The sequence below is a fragment of the Musca autumnalis genome, unplaced genomic scaffold (assembly GCF_047663935.1).
Source record: "Musca autumnalis isolate F117 unplaced genomic scaffold, ASM4766393v1 scaffold_5, whole genome shotgun sequence".
NCBI classification, from domain to species: Eukaryota; Metazoa; Arthropoda; class Insecta; order Diptera; family Muscidae; genus Musca; species Musca autumnalis.
In genome coordinates, this window is record NW_027412088.1 from 187,300,253 (window position 1) to 187,317,916 (window position 17,664).

At 39.4% G+C, this 17,664-nt stretch overlaps 1 protein-coding gene across 7 annotated transcripts in view; it reads right to left on the bottom strand.

The window, feature by feature from the left end:
- Positions 1 to 210: 210 nt before the first annotated feature.
- The window catches only part of LOC141405789 (uncharacterized), a 95,060-nt gene continuing 77,606 nt past the window's right edge, over positions 211 to 17,664 (bottom strand). For 3 of the 7 annotated variants that reach the window (XM_073990492.1, XM_073990494.1, XM_073990493.1), the window contains 4 exons: positions 5,475 to 5,814; positions 5,150 to 5,404; positions 845 to 1,007; positions 211 to 742 (listed from right to left, as the gene is read on the bottom strand). In XM_073990492.1, coding sequence (XP_073846593.1) covers positions 613 to 742; positions 845 to 1,007; positions 5,150 to 5,404; positions 5,475 to 5,814 — 888 coding nt within the window. In that variant the 3' untranslated portion in view covers positions 211 to 612. Of the gene's footprint in view, positions 777 to 844; positions 1,008 to 5,149; positions 5,405 to 5,474; positions 5,815 to 17,664 lie in introns of all 7 variants that reach the window. The other 4 variants (XM_073990489.1, XM_073990491.1, XM_073990490.1 and 1 more) reach the window with 2 other exon arrangements.

Sequence of the window (17,664 nt, forward strand, 5' to 3'; positions counted from 1 at the left end):
AATTAAGTTTAGTCCCTAAATTTGTTATATTTTTAATCATTACACGTTTCGGTTTTGACTTTTGCTGTCATTAAACACATCCATTTTGCTTTCCAATTTTTTTTTAAATTACCACTCATAAAGTAAATCAATTTCTTAAATTTCATTTTATTTCGTTATTTTTGTTGTTGTTGTTGTAAATATGTAAATATTTTCTTATTGATTTTAATATTTTTATTTGTTTGTTTTTGTTGTTGTTGTCCTTATCAATGTTAACTTAAAACATAAAAAGAATGTATAAAATAAGTTTTAATAAATATGGGTTGTTGTTTTTGTTTAATTTTTCTTATAAGAGACATTGCTTTTGCTCAACGATAGAGAGGATTTGTATGTATGTATGTTATTTGTATGCGATTGCTGCATTTGAATGTTAACACATATTTATTTTGTAAATATGTAAGTTTTTATGTATAAATGTATGTGTGTGTTTTAGTTATATCTACTTTGTAGCTATAAGGAGGCGGGGGAGTTTTCTTTATTTTCATCTTTCTCTTCATTCAATAGGATCGCAGTTGTTGGTTGTTGTTTGGAGTTATATACCTTGAGGTTATACACATCCATCGTTGTGTGTGCTTAAACCCCTTGACTCAAACTTTCCTTAGACAAAGGTAACATCGTCTGGTGATGATGATGATGATGGTCCATGGCCTGATGATGATGTGGTATTATAAACGGTGATGCTGTCGTCAACATTTGCAATGGACTAAAAGCGGAATAACTAAAACTTTAAACTGTAACTTTTTTGAACACAAACAAAAGGGGGGGAATATTTTGAAATTGACATGTATGCCATTGTTTAACTTACTCCGGAAAATGTGTTGGTGTGGGTGTTGTTACGGGATTACGTACCGCATGCAGGGCCTGAGCATTTTTGGTTCTAGCTAATAGTGTCATAACCGTGCGTTTGGTCGGATTCATACTGGAACGTGGTACACCCAGCAGGGGGCGTTTGCGTGTTAAATTGCCAGCTGTGAAGAAGAGAGGGGAGAAAAGCAAAAAAGGATTTGGAAATTTAATACACATTTTTGAAATAATGAAGGGGCTTCGTAGACCCTGAAAAGAAAGGGTGCTCCGATAGACCATTTCTGAAAGAAAGGGAGCTTCGATAGACCATTTCTGAAAGAAAGGATGCTTCGATAGACCATTTATTAAAGAAAGGGTACTTGTATAGACCATTTCTGAAAGAAAGGGTGCTTCGATAGACCATTTATTAAAGAAACGGTGATCCGATAGACCATTTCTGAAAGAAAGAGTGCTCCGATAGACCATTTCTGAAAGAAAGCGAGCTTCGATAGACCATTTCTGAAAAAAGGGTGCTTCGATAGACCCTTTCTTAAAAGAAAGGGTGCTTCGATGGACCCTTTCTTAAAAGAAAGAGTGCTTCGATAGACCCTTTCTTAAAAGAAAGGGTGCTTCGATAGAGGGTGTTTCTATAGACCCTTTCTAAAAGAAAGGGTGTTTCGATAAACCCTTTCGGAAAGAAAGTGTGTTTCGATAGCCCTTCCTCAAAGAAGGGGTACTTCGATAGACCCTTTCTCAAAGAAAGGGTGTTTCAATAGACCCTTTCTGATAAAAAGTGTGCTTCGATAGACCCTTCCTGAAAGAATGGGTGCTTCGATAGATCCTTTCTCAATGAAAGGGTGCTTCGATAGACCCTTTTTCAAAGAAAGTGTGCCTCGATAGACCCTTTCTCAAAGAAAGGGTGCATCGATAGACTCTTTCTCAAAGAAAGGGTGCTTCGATAGACCCTTTTCAAAGAAAGGGTGCCTCGATAGACCCTTTCTTAAAGAAATGTGCATCGATAGACTCTTTCTCAAAGAAAGGGTGTTTCAATAGACCCTTTCTCAAAGTAAGAGTGCATCGATAAACCCTTTTTCAAAGAAAGGTTGCCTCGATAGACCCTTTCTAGAAGAAAGGGTGCTTCCATAAACCCTTTCTAGAAGAAAGGGTGCTTCCATAGACCCTTTCTAGAAGAAAGACCATTTTTCAAAGAGAGGGTGCTTCGTTAGACCCTTTCTGAAAGTAAGTATGCTTTTATAAACCCTTTCTGAAAGAAAGGGCGCTTTGATAGACCCTGTCTAAAAGAAAGGGTGTTTCGATAGACCCTTTCTGAAAGAAAGAGTGCTTCGATAGACCATTTCTGAAAGAAAGGGTGCTTCGATAGGCCATTTCTGAAAGGAAGGGTGCTTGGGTAGACCCTATATGAAAGAAAGGGTCCTTTGATAGACCCTTTCTGAAAGAAAGAGTGCTTCGATAGACCCTTTCTCAAAGAAAGGGTGTTTCAATAGACCCTTTCTGATAAAAAGTGTGCTTCGATAGACCCTTCCTGAAAGAATGGGTGCTTCGATAGATCATTTCTGAAAGATAGGGTTCTTCGATAGGCCATTTTTGAAAGAAATTGTGCTTCGATAGACCATTTCTGTAAGAAAAGGTGCTTCAATAGACCATTTCTGAAAGAAAGGGTGCTTCGATAGACCATTTCTGAAAGAAAGGGTGCTTGGATAGACCATTTCTGAAAGAAAGGGTGCTTGGATAGACCATTTCTGTAAGAAAAGGTGCTTCAATAGACCATTTCTGAAAGAAAGGGTGCATCGATAGACCATTTCTGAAAGAAAGAGTGCTTCGATAGACCATTTCTGTAAGAAAAGGTGCTTCAATAGACCATTTCTGAAAGAAAGGGTGCATCGATAGACCATTTCTGAAAGAAAGAGTGCTTCGATAGACCATTTCTGAAAGAAAGGGTGCTTCGATAGACCCTTTCTGAAAGAAAGAGTGCTTCGATAGACCGTTTCTCATAGATAGGGCGCTTCGATAGACCCTTTCTCAAAGAAAGTGTGATTAGATAGCCCTTTCTAATAGAAAGGGTGCTTCGATAGACCCTTTCTCAAAGAAAGTGTGTTTCGATAGCCCTTTCTAAAAGAAAGGGTGCTTCGATGGACCCTTTCTAAAAGAAAGGGTGCTTCGATAGCCCTTTCTAAAAGAAAGGGTGCTTCGATAGACCCTTTCTAAAAGAAAGGGTGCTTCGATAGACCCTTTCTAAAGGAAAGGGTGCTTCGAAAGACCATTTCCTACAGAAAGGGTGTTTCTATAGACCCTTTCTGAAAGAAAGGGTGTTTCGATAGACCCTTTCTGAAAGAAAGTGTGTTTCGATAGCCCTTCCTCAAAGAAAGGGTGCTTCGATAGAGCATTTCTGAAAGAAAGGGTGCTTCGATAGACCATTTCTGAAAGAAAGGGTTCTTCGATAGACCCTTTCTCAAAGGAAGGTTGCTTCGATAGCCCCTTTCTCAAAGGAAGGTTGCTTCGATAGACCCTTTCTCAAAGCAATGGTGCTTCTGTAGACCCTTTCTCAAAGAGAGGGTGCTTGGATAGACCCTTTCTTAAAGAGAGGGTACTTCGATAGACTCTTTCTCAAAGTAACGGTGCTTCGATAGACCCTTTCTCAAAGTAACGGTGCTTCGATAGACCCTGTCTCAAAGCTAGGGTCCTTCCGTATATCCTTTCTCAAAGCTAGGGTCCTTCCGTAGACCCTTTCTCAGAGAGAGGGTGCTTCCGTAGACCCTTTCTCAGAGAGAGGGTGTTTCGATAGACCCTTTTTCAAAGAAAGGGTGTCTCGATAGACCCTTAAAGAAAGTGTGTTTCGATAGCCCTTCCTCAAAGAAAGGGTGCTTCGATAGAGCATTTCTGAAAGAAAGGGTGCTTCGATAGACCATTTCTGAAAGAAAGGGTGCTTCGATAGACCATTTCTGAAAGAAAGGGTTCTTCGATAGACTCTTTCTCAAAGGAAGGTTGCTTCGATAGCCCCTTTCTCAAAGGAAGGTTGCTTCGATAGACCCTTTCTCAAAGCAATGGTGCTTCTGTAGACCCTTTCTCAAAGAGAGGGTGCTTGGATAGACCCTTTCTTAAAGAGAGGGTACTTCGATAGACTCTTTCTCAAAGTAACGGTGCTTCGATAGACCCTTTCTCAAAGAAAGGATGCTTCGATAGACCCTTTCTCAAAGTAAGGGTGCTTCCGTAGACCCTTTCTCAGAGAGAGGGTGCTTCCGTAGACCCTTTCTCAGAGAGAGGGTGTTTCGATAGACCCTTTTTCAAAGAAAGGGTGTCTCGATAGACCCTTACTCAAAGCAAGGGCGCTTCCGTAGACCCTTTTTCAAAAAGAGGATGCTTAGATAGACCCTTTCTGAAAGAAAGAGTGCTTCGATAGACCCTTTCTTAAAGAGAGGGTGTTTCTATAGACCCTTTCTCAAAGAAAGGGTGCATCGATACACCCTTTTTCAAAGAAAGGGTGCTTCGATACACCCTTTTTCAAAGAAAGGGTGCTTCGATAGACCCTTTCTGATGGGAACGGTGCTTCGATAGACTCTGAGGCGTTTTGTATTTATAAAAGGTCTCTGTGGGTTACTCTATTTATAGAAGACCTTTGAGGGGTCTTCTACCTGTAGAAGACATTTGAGGGGTCCGTTATCTATAGTAGACCTTGGAGACGTCTTCCATTTATAGAGGGGTCTTTTATCTATTGTAGACCTTGGAGAGGTCTTCAATCTATAGAAAACCTCTGTGGTGTCCTCTATCCGTTGAAGACCTATGAGGGATTTTCTATCCATTGAAGATCTCTGAAAGATCTAAGGTGTCTCCATCTCTGAATGCTCTTCTGCCTATAGAAGATCAATGAGGTGTCTTCTATCCTTAGAGTACCTCTGAAACATACAATACCTCAGAAGGTTACTCTGGGTATAGAAGAGCTCTGAAGGATCTAATGTGTCTCTCTCCATAGAAGGCCTCTGAGGGCTCTTCTAATTATAGAAGACCTCTTCTATTTATAGAAGTCCTCTGCGGTGTCTTCTGGCTAGAATACCTCTTCTATCAATAGAAGACCCCTGAAGGGTTCTCTATTTCTGTGAGGTGTCCTTTATCTATGGAAAATCTCGATGGGGTCTTCTATCCCTAGAAGACCCCTTAAGAGTTCTGTATTCATAGAAGACCTATGAGGGATCCTCTAGCCGTAGAAGATCTATTAGGTATCTGCTACTTAGAGAAGACCTGTGAGATTCTTCTATCTATAGTAGACCTCTATAGAACCTAGAAATATCTGAATCTCTTGGAAATTCCTTACCTATATTAATTGCCTTCACATTTCTCAGGGCAGGATGTAGCAGTGTTCCCGATGTTTCTAAAAAAGTCAGGGCCGAAGCGGCTGTAGGATCTGTCTCAGTGGGAGGTAATGTCAAGCCAGTTGTGGGTTGGGTGGGTGCCAGGCCGGTCATTGCTGTCGGTGTGGGTTTTAAGATGCCACCCATGCCAGCTGCTGCTGCAGCCACGGCAGATAATTGTTGCTGCAAGGTTACGGTCATGGCACAGGGATGGTGAACTGCATGGGAAGACGAAAATACAATTAGTCCAAAATCATAACCTCTTTCTTCTCAAAACTTCCTACTTACTTGGTGCCGCATTTTGTGTCAATTTCAAGGGATCTGTTGCAATATTTGTTGCCATCACACTACCCAGGCCATTGGTGGCGGGCACTCCTCCTCGTATTCTATCCAATTTTTCATTGGCCAAACAATCCATACCCGTTGATTCATCAGATTTTTCATCATTCGATGTATCCATATCGGTTATGCCACCCTCGATCAGATGATTGGGACTCGATGCCAGCTCCTGATCACTGGAATTGCCGCTGTTGATGTTGTTTATGCTACCATTGCCGTTGGGATTGGAGGATGTGGTCAGTGCCTGCATTTCCCACATTTGTTCTTGTCGTATGTCATCGTGATAATCCTAGAAGAAGAATAAGAAGAGAAGATTTACAAAAAATATTTATATAAAAATGCCAACAGGTAAGCAGAAGAAGGCGGGCGGGCGGCGGTACAGTTAGTCCTTGGTTTCGGTTACAGGTCATACTTAGCAACTTGTCAAGTGCTCACTTTGTACAAGGAGAACTTACTCAAAGGAACAGAAGCCGTAACAGCAGCAGGCTGAGGTACTAGGTCAGAAAATATGAAATTATAATTTTGTTGCTCAAAATGCTACTTCACAGCTTTAGTTGTTGCACTCAACAAAGTCAACAAGGCAAGCAGTCATGCAAACCGACACCTTAATCTTTGGAACTGTTGAAATATTTTAATGCACAAAATTTGTGTGGAAAGTGGTGGTAGGTGCAAAAGGGGTGGATGAAAATGTGTGAAAAAAGTTTAAAGAATTTGCCAAAATATTGTTTAAAAGGCCAAATTTTCTACAATTTTGTTCAAACAGCCTAAAAGTATGCCAGAAAAATTAACAATTACGTCCCTAATACGGTTTCTTAAACCAACTTTACACCAAAAGGGGTTTAATAATCATTCGTTTAAATTCTCAACTCCATTGAATATCTGTCAAATTTATTATGTACATATTTGCCCAAAATCTTTATTTTACGTACCAGTATAAATAAGGCTTTAGTGTATTATAACTTTTAAATTTATTTAATGACCATCTTCAAGACAGATTCAAGGTTTTTCCTAATGAAAATTGCAAATATTAAATGTTCAGTTGTTGTTGTTGTTATTCTTGCCACCTGATATAATCTCTTTCTCGTAACAACATTGTTATTGTTTTGACATATGAGTGGTAATTTATTGTCCTTGTTAGCTTGCAACAGTACACTTGTTATTGTCAAAGAGAGTTTTAACAATTAACAGGTTGATATGTGTTGTTGCTGTTTGTTATTGTTCAACATTATTAAAATTTCATTGGTTGACAAATTGAACAAACTACCAAATAACCACATACAAACTATGTGTGCTTATGGTTATATACACATATGAACATTAGGGTGGTGCAGCTGACAAGTAAAATTAAAAAATATTTTTAAAAATATATTTATAAAGTATTATAAATATACCATCTATCCCTAATATTCATATACCTAGTCCTTCTCTTTAACCCATAATAACAGTTACAATGACTGTTGGAATTGTCCTAGCAGCAACAGTATGGCAATGATGACGACAACATGCAAGCCATTGCCAACTGTCACAAGTGTTCTGAATAACCATATTTAATGACCAAAGTTGCAATACTTCACATAAACCATTCTGCGAATACACAAACAAATAAATATACTATTTGTTTAAATGGTTATAAATGTATGTACATTTGTACGTATATGTGTGGTGAGTCTACTTTATCAAATGGACACTTGAACATGTACATTTATTCTGTTGTACAATATGAATAAAGCCAGGCTAAGGCCAACCCCACATAATCATCATCAACATCCTCAGCATCATTGGCTGCTGGCTAGTAAATAACAGGCAAACTTTTCCACAGGCAACCAACAACACAGATACCTGTGTTATGTGGTTGATCAAAGGCCACGGAGAGAAAAATACGGGGCCTGTGAGATGGGGCCTTAACGGGTTTCTATTCATAGAATATCTCAGAAAGGTTTTCTCTCCATAAAAGGTCTTTGAAAGGTATTCTATCTAGGGAAGAGATCTGAAAGTTTTCCTATCCATAGAAGACCTCTGAAGACTCGGCTATTAATGGAAGCCCTGTGAAAGGTTTTCAGCAGATATATTCTACCCACAGCAGAGCTCGGAAAGAAGTCCCGTGAAAGGTCCTCTATCCATGAAAGACCTATGAAAGGCCCCTATTTATGGTCTGAAAGGTCTTCTATGAATGGAAGTCCACTGTAAGATCTTCAACCTGTATAAGTAGTGTGAAAGGTCTTTCATCTAAAGAAGGCCTCGGAAACGTCTCCCATCTATAGACGACTTCGGAAGTTCCTTCTATCTACAGAATACCTCTGAAAGAAGTAGCGTGAAAGGTCTTCAGTATAAAGAATACCTCTTAAATGTCTTCCATCTAGAGTAGACTTTTGAGGTCAGAAAGATCTTCTACCTACAGCATACGCTTAAGGGGGTTTTATATCTATAGGAGATCGCTGAGGCTTCTTCTAATCATAAGAGACCCCTGGTGGAGGAGTGTCTTCTATGTACAGAGGATCTCTGAAGAGTAGTCTATCTGAAGAAGACCTCCAAAGTTTTCTTAAGGCTTTAAGGAAAGCGTTTAAGAGGTCTCCCATATATAGAATGCCTGCGAAAGGTCTTCTGTCTACAGAAGACCACATCCTACAATCTTTGAACCATAGAAGACCTTTGAAAGTTTTACTATATAAAGAAGACCTTTGGATATTTTTCTATACATAGAAAGGTCTTCTAACTATAGAAGACGTGTTGAAAGCCTTCCACCTAAAATGACCCCCGAACAGTCTTTATCTACAGAAGGCTCTGAAAGGTGTTCCATCTACCTTCAAAAGGTCTTCGATTCAGAGAAGACCTTTGAGGGACCTCATATCAATAGAAGATCTCTAAAATATCTTCTATTTACAGAAGACCTTTTAGGGATTTGTAAAATCTTCAACCTGTATAAGTAGTGTGAAAGGTCTTTAATCTAAAGAAGGGCTCGGAAACGTCTTCCATCAATAGAAGACTTCGGAAGGACCTTCTATCTACAGAATACCGCTGAAAGAAGTAGTGTGAAAGGTCTTCAGTCTAAAGATGACCTCTGAAAGATCTTCCATCTAGAGCAGAATTTTGAGGTCAGCATACGTTTAAGGGGTTTTTATATCGATAGGAGATCTTTAAGGCTTATTCTAATCATAAGAGACCTCTGGTGGAGGAGTGTCATGTAAGCATAGTTCACCGGAGATGACTTTTCCAATACAAAAGTTCACCGGAGATGACTTTTCCTATACAAAAGCTCACAAAAACTGATTTTTCCATACAAAAGTTCACCGGAGATGACTTTTCCAATACTAAAGTTCACCGGAGATGACTTTCCCTATACAAAAGTTCACCGGAGATGACTTTTCCCTTACAAAAGTTCACCGGAGATGACTTTTCCAATACAAAAGTTCACCAAAGATGACTTTTCCTATACAAAAGTTCACAGGAGATGACTTTTCCAATACAAAAGTTCACCAGTGAGGACTTTTCCTATACAAAAGTTCACCGGAGATGACTTTTCCAATACAAAAGTTCACAGGAGATGACTTTTCCAATACAAAAGTTCACCGGAGATGACTTTTCCCATACAAAAGTTCACCGGAGATGACTTTTCCTATACAAAAGTTCACCGGAAATGACTTTTCCAATACAAAAGTTCACCGGAGATGACTTTTCCTATACAAAAGTTCACCGGAGATGACTTTTCCAATACAAAAGTTCACCGGAGATGACTTTTCCCATACAAAAGTTCACCGGAGATGACTTTTCCAATACAAAAGTTCACCGAGGATGACTTTTCCTATACAAAAGTTTCCCGGAGATGACTTTTCCAATGCAAAAGTTCACCGGAGATGACTTTTCCCATACAAAAGTTCACCGGAGATGACTTTTCCAATGCAAAAGTTCACCGGAGATGACTTTTCCCATACAAAAGTTCACCGGAGATGACTTTTCCAATACAAAAGTTCACCGGAGATGACTTTTCCCATACAAAAGTTCACCGGAGATGACTTTTCCTATACAAAAGTTCACCGGAGATGACTTTTCCAATACAAAAGTTCACCGGAGATGACTTTTCCTATACAAAAGTTCACCGGACATGACTTTTGCCATACAAAAGTTCACCGGAGATGTCTTTTCCAATACAAAAGTTCACCGGAGATGACTTTCCAATACAAAAGTTCACCGGAGATGACTTTCCCTATACAAAAGTTCACCGGAGATGACTTTCCCTATACAAAAGTTCACCGGAGATGACTTTTCCAATACAAAAGTTCACCAGTGATGACTTTTCCTATACAAAAGTTCACCGGAGATGACTTTTCCAATACAAAAGTTCACAGGCGATGACTTTTCCAATACAAAAGTTCACCGGAGATGACTTTTCCTATACAAAAGTTCACCGGAGATGACTTTTCCCATACAAAAGTTCACCGGAGATGATTTTTCCAATACAAAAGTTCACCGGAGATGACTTTTCCTATACAAAAGTTCACCGGAGATGACTTTTCCCATACAAAAGTTTACCGGAGATGACTTTTCCAATACAAAAGTTCACCGGAGATGAATTTTCCAATACAAAAGTTCACCGGAGATGACTTTTCCCATACAAAAGTTCACCGGAGATGACTTTTCCAATGCAAAAGTTCACCGGAGATGACTTTTCCCATACAAAAGTTCACCGGAGATAACTTTTCCCATACAAAAGTTCACCGGAGATGAATTTTCCTATACAAAAGTTCACCGGAGATGACTTTTCCCATACAAAAGTTCACCGGAGATCTCTGAAGAGTATCTATCTGAAGAAGACCTCCAAAGTTTTCTTAAGGCTTTAAGGAAACCGTTTAAATGGTCTTCCATATATAGAATGCCTGCGTAATGTCTTCTGTCCACAGAAGACCTCCAAAAGACATATTCACAGCACAACTGTAAAAGGTCTTCCAACCATAGAATACCTTTGAAAGATTTACTATATAAAGAAGACCTTTGGATATTTTTTCTATATATAGAATACTTCTGAAAGGTCTTCTAACTATAGAAGACGTGTTAAAAGCCTTCCACATAAAATTACCGCGGAACAGTCTTTATCTACAGAAGTCTCTGAAAGGTGTTCCATCTACCTTCAAAAGATCTTCGATTCAGAGAAGACCTTTGAGGGACCTCATAGCAATAAAAGATCTCTGAAAGATCTTCTATTTACAGAAGACCTTTTAGGATTTTTTTTTATCAGTAGGGAACCTCTGAGGCATCTTCTATTTATAATAGAACTCTGGAGGAGAAAGATTTTCTATGTATAAACGATCTCTGAGGGGTAGTCAATCTGAAAAAGACACCTGAAGGGTCTTCTATCTATTGAAGACGTCTAAAAGGTCTTCTCAAGGGTTTAAGGAAGCTCTATCGAAGGCATTCTACTTCTTGCATCTTATATTTACATATTCTGTATACAGAGAACCTCTAATAGATCTCCTTTGCAATACATAACCTCTGAAATTTCTTCGATCCACAGAATTACTCTGAAAAGTTTTTTCTATAGAAGACTTCTGAAAAGTATTTTATACAGACAAACCCTCTGCAGGGCCTCTTACCCATAGAAGAACTTTGAAAGGTATTCTATCTATAGGGGACCTCTGAGGGGTCACCCATCCATAAGAGTTAGGTTAGGTTAGGTTGAAAAGAGGGGCGCAAGTCGCCACATATCCAATGGACATACACTTAAGCCGGAATAGGCCTGTTGTGCGCTCTAGACTAATTGAAGAAAGGGTCGTATTTGGTCTCTTTATTATTTTAGGAATTCTGTGCCCTTAACAAAATCCCTTAATTGTTTAACATCATTTACCGTTATCTGATTAAGTCCCGGTATAGTGTCGGTCCCTAAAAACTGGGACCTGATATTTGCGAAAGCTGGGCATTGGCAAAGAAAGTGTTCTAACGTTTCGTCGTCCTCTCCGCATGCACTGCATAAGCTGTTATCTGCGCATTTAATTTTATGCAGATGAGCTTGTAGGCCCAAGTGACCAGTAAGGATACCTGTTAGCCTACTAATGTCTGCCTTACCTAATAGTAAGTTTTTAGTTTTATCCTCGTTTGGGTCCCCCAGAGAATCTTAGTGGTTTTCCCTATCTCCTCTCTATTCCATAGGGATGTATGGGCCTGTTTTGCCCAATTTGTTAACTCTAGACGTTACGCATTTAGAGGCTTTACCTTTAATCCCCGCATGGCCTGGTGCCCATATTATGCGCACTATTCCTTGCTGGGAATAATTGTTTATCGTACTTATGCCATCCAGTACAGTTTTCGATTTTACTGCCTTGGATGTTATTGCATTGATTGCCATTTTACTGTCCGTAAGGACGTTAACGGTAGTTGGTCTCGACTTAGCATTAAACCAGTTCAGACACTCTGTGATCGCCCTGATCTCCGCTTGAAGGACCGTATTGTGATCCGGCAACCGAAGAGAGATTTCAGTCTCTGGTTCTTCAATAAAAAGTCCCAGTCCCGTCCTCCCCCCTAACATCGAGCCGTCTGTATAACAGCAGTTTCCAGGAGGCTTTCCAGCTATGGTCCCGCCGATCCACGAGTCTCTGTCAGGTATTAATGTTTCACACGAGGCAACTACAATTGTTTCAGGTATATGGTCCGAATTACGTGGTCCTGTTCGATCCACTCGTCTGTCGCCTTCAGCCTTATGGCTGCGACGGCAGCTTCATACCTTATCTGAATTTCTATTGGGTGTACGTATAGAATAGTTTCTAGTGCCCTCGTTGGTGTTGTGCTCATAGCACCACTTACTCCTAGGCAGGGCATTCTTTGGACTTTTTGTAAAATTTTTATATTACATTTTTTATACATCGCTGTCCACCAGACTACTGACGCGTATGTTAGGATGGGTCTCACTACGCTTTTGTATAGCCAGTGTGTCATCTTTGGATTGAGACCCCATTTAGAGCGTATGACCCTTCTACAGGTTGACCAACATCTGTATGCTTTGTTGGCTCGTTTTTGGATATGATCCTTCCATTTAAGTTTCCTATCCAGGATTACTCACAGATATTTGACCTTATTGGAAATCTTAATAGTCTTGTTAAGGAAAACAGGTTCCTCGATGTGACCTAGTTTTGTTTTCCTAGTGAAAAGACATATTTCTGTTTTTCCGGGTTTACGTTTAGACCTCTTGGTCTAGCCCAGTTATACGCAAGTTTTAGGGCCGATTCGGCCCTTCTGCATAACAAATTAGGGTTCTTTCCCCTCAGAAGTATTATAACGTCGTCTGCATAACAGACTGGTTCAAATCCCTCTTTGTTTAAAGTCCTCAGTAGGCTATTTATGGTAGTAACCCACAGGAGAGGTTACAAAATCCCCCCTTGTGGCGTTCCCTGACCAACTTTATCCCGTTTCGTTACGTCGTGTAGCCCGCAACTTATCCATCTATTCCTTAGCATATTGCTTACCCAGTTCCTAAGGGCCCGGTCCACATAAAAATTATCTAAGGATTGGATAAGGGTTTCAGTGCTGACGTTATTGAAAGCACCCTCGATGTCAATGCATACTGCCAGTGTATACATCTTCTTGTCGAAGGTGTTTTCGATGTGGTGTACTACCTCGTGTAAAGCGGTTTCCACTGATCTGCCTTTAACGTATGCATGTTGTTTATATTTAAGCATATCGTTTGGGATCTTGCTCTTAATCATGGTATCGACTATACGTTCCATGGTTTTGAGTAAGAATCATCCATAAGAGAACTGTGAATGATATTTTATATACAGAGGGTCCCTGAAACGACTTCTATCTGAAGAAGACTTCTGAAAGTCTTCTTGAAGCATCAAAAAAGCCCCGAAAATTCGTAAAAAATCCACGTCGTGAATCTTTGGCGAAGACTTTATGGAATCTAAGGCTTTTTGTAAGGCTTTAATGAACCTCTAAAGTGTCTTTGTAAGGCCTTAAAGATCCACGTTGCGAGGTCATCAAAAAGTCCATACTGAGTGGTCATGAGGAAACCTCTAAGAAGTTTTATAGAAATCCACGATGTGAAACCATAAAGATGTCTTTAAAAATCCACGTTGCGAGGGCATCAAGAAGTCCATACTGAGAGATCATGAGGAAGCGTCTAAGAATTTTTATAGAAATCCACTATGTGAGACATATTTAAGTTCTCTCCAAAAATCCATGTTGTGAGTCCTAAATAAGTCTTTAAAAATCGAGACCTGGGAGACCTTGAAGAAGTCTCTAAAAATTTGAGACCTTTAAGATGTCTCTAATACGCCTATAAGATGACTCTTTAAGTCCTTAACCATATTTCTAAAGAATCTGGGTAGTGAGGATGTAAACAAGGATCTAGTACCGTGGAAAGAAAACACTTCTTTCCTTTTTAAATGCTATACATGCACTGATTTGTTTAATCTAAAAATATTCTTAAGAACTGAATAGTAAAATATGTCTTAACCTATCTTATACTAGTGTGTAGAAGAGAGAGAGAGAGAGAGAGTGCATATATGTATGTGTACGAACACATCTGCCATACATTCTTATGGAGAGTTCATAATACACATGATTATCTTCCTTCAGCCAGATTACCTCCAGCAATCTAACTCAGACATACTACATGTGGAAATGGATATTCTAATCTTATTTTCTTCTAACGACCTCCTATGATAAGGCGGTCTGCATACCACATGTTTACCCTTTTCAAGTGGACTGTATTAAAAGTAGATCCCTATTTAACAAAATGATCTCTTTACTCTACACACGCAACCCTCACCAAGACATTCACTATCTTTATTAGAAAATTAATATGTTCTTCCGTGAACAGAGGACGTGATAAAGTCTCTAAGAAATATTTAAGAAACCCACGTTCTGAGCCCTTGAAGAAGCCTCCCAGATGTCTTTAGGAAATTCAATTTATGAGGCCTCTGATAAGTTTTTAGGAAATCCAAGTTATGATGCCTCTGAGAAGTCTTTAAGAAATCCAAGTTATGAAGCCTCTGAGAAGTTTTTAGGAAATCCGAGTTATGAGGCCTCTGAGAAGTATTTAGGAAATCCAAGTCTAAGAAGCCTTAAGGAAATCCAAGTTAGGAGGGCTCTAAGAAGTCTTTAGAAAGAAATTCACATTGCGGGCCTTGAAGTAGCTTCTAAAAGTCATTAAGAACTATACGTTGTTAGACATTAAAGATGCCTCGAACAAGTCTTTAAGAAATCCACATTGTGAGACATTAAAAATGCCTCCAAGAAGCATTTAGAAAATCCACGTTGTGAAGACTTAAAGCTGCCTCTAAAGAGTCTTTAAGGAAGTCTTTAGGAAATCTACGAAGCCTTAAGAATCCCACGTCTATAAGAAATCAACGCGGTGTGGTCTTAAATTAGCCTCTATGTTGTGAGTCCTTAAAGTAAAGTAACTTTAAGAAGTACTTAAGAAATCCACGTTGTGAGGTCTTAAATTAGCCTCTAAGGAGACTTTAAAAAAACCACGTTGTGAGGCCTTAAATAAGCCTTTAAGAAATCCATGTTGTGAGGCCTTAAAAAAGCCTCTAAGAAGTCGTTAAGGAGAGCCTAAACGAAGTCTTTAAGGAAAACCTCTAATAAGTCTTAAAGAAATTCACGCTGTGAAACCTCAAATCACCCCTAAAGTGGTATTTAAGAAGTCGATGTTGTGGAACATTAAATCAGTCCTTTAAGAAATCGATATTAAGAGGCCTCTAATTAATCCAGAAGAAGTCTTTAAGACACCCACGTAAATAGGTTTGAAACCAGCCCAAAGGAAGTCTTTAAGAAACCTATGTCTCTTCTTCTTTTCCTCTTGAGGAGCATAGGGCCAGGATGATCTGTCATTTGCTATTGCTTTTATTTCGCTCCATGATTTTCAAGTGGATTATAACTGCTTCACAAGACTTCTTTTCCACGAGTTTTTAGGCCCTCCTTTTCTGCTACCTTGGGGATTACTGATTCCGGCCTGAAGAAGTCGTGAAGCCTTTAATAAGTCAACGTCGTGAGGCCTCAAATCAGTCCTGCAAAAGTTTTTCGTAAATACACGTTGTGGGACTCAAATCAGTTAGGAAGACATCTTAAGAATCACACGTGTAGGTCCTTGAATCTGTCTTTAATAATTCTACGTTTTGAGGCCTCAGAACAGTCCTGAAATCCCTGTTCAGAGGCCCCAAGAAATCTTAAAGTACTCTACGTTGTGAAGGCTAAAAACTGTCTCTAAGGTCTTTGTCAAAAACCTATTTCGTAACGCCCCACAAAAGCCTTGTAGAAGTGTTAAAGAAACCCCAGAAAGACTCTCCATGAATTTACCTTTGTGATGCCTTAAATGAGGTTGGAATTGATGTGTAATTTCTCTTGAGAAGGCTTTAAACTTTTGGACATTGTTAGAATTTCATCGGAACTTGAAAGAGCCTATTAACATAAACCGCCTTTAAGAAAATCACGTTTCGATGGTTGAATATACGAATGGAACAATGTAGCGAATCCACGATGAAAGTAGTTGGAATATGAGAGAGCAGGTAAAAGTCCATGAAACCATACATTGTAGATATTTCCAGCCAATCTTATTCATCATACCCTAGACACAAACCTTATATCATTCGTAGATAAGGCTTTTCATAGACACGAACCATCTGTTCATATCCACATTCATCAAATCCTAGACACAATCCATCAATAGATTTGTGATACTCAAAATACACGTTAGATGTCCTTCTCTTGGGGAATGGCGTCTATACGAAACGTTACAGATCCCACGTGATCACCATTAGCACAGCCTTTATTAAATTTTATGGAGTTTTGCGCGCACTCTCATATTCCACCTACTATAAATTAATACAAGTCTTCCAGATAAAATAGGACTTCTTTTCCAGGAGTTTTTAGGCCCTCCTTTTCTGCTACCTTGGAGATTACTGATTCCGGCCTGAATAAGCCTTTAAGAAGTCAACGTCGTGAGGCCTCAAATCAGTCCTGGAAAAGTTTTTCGTAAATACACTTTGTGAGGCCTCAAATTAGTCAGGAAGACGCCTTAAGAATCACACGTGTAGGTCCTTGAATATGTCTTTAAGAATTCTACGTTATGAGGCCTCAGAACAGTCCTGAAGGTGTCTTGAATAAATCCCTGTTGAGAGGCCCATTCAAAAACTTAAAGAATTCTACGTTGTGCGGCCCCAAAACTGTTTTTAAGGTCTTTGTAAAAAACCTATTTTGTAACGTCCCAAAAAGTCTTGCAGAAGGACTCTCCATGAATTTACCTTTGTGATGCCTTAAATGAGGTTGGAATTGGTGTGTAATTTCTCTTAAGAAGGCTTTAAACTTGTGGACATTGTTAGACTTTATCGGAACTTGATAGAGCCTATTAACAAAAGCCACCTTTAAGAAAATCACGTTGAAAGTAGGTAGAATATGAGAGAGCAGGTAAAAGTCCACGAAACCATACTTTGTAGATATTTCCAATGAATCTTATTCATCATACCCTAGACACGAACCTTATATCATTCGTAGATAAGGCTTTTCATAGACAAGAATCATCTGCCCATATCCACATTCATCCTAGACATAATCCTTCAATAGATTTGTGATACTCAAAATAAACGTTAGAGGTCCTTCTCTTGGGGAATGGTGTCTATACGAAACGTTACAGATCCCACATGTTCACCACCAAGCACAGGTTTTATTAAATTATATGGAGTTTTGCGCGGAGAGATCTTTTCTTAGTTCGGTCTATGGAACAAATGTTCTGTAAGGGGCCAGCTAAGTAAGTAAGTAAGGAGTTTTGCCCGCACTCTCATATCCCATCTATTATAAATTAATAAAGTCTTCCAGATAAAAGAGGACTTCTTTTCCAGGAGTTTTTAGGCCCTCCTTTTCTGCTACCTTGGGGATTACTGATTCCGGCCTGAAGAAGCCTTTAAGAAGTCAACGTCGTGAGGTCTCAAATCAGTCCTGGAAAAGTTTTTTGTAAATACACGTTGTGAGGACTCAAATCAGTCAGGAAGACGCCTTAAGAATCCCACTTGTAGGGCCTTGAATATGTCTTTAAGAATTCTACGTTGTGAGGCCTCAGAACAGTCCTGAAATCCCTGTTGAGGGGCCCCAAGAAATCTTAAAGAATTCTACGTTGTGAGGCCCCAAAACTGTCTGTAAGGTCTTTGCCAAAAAT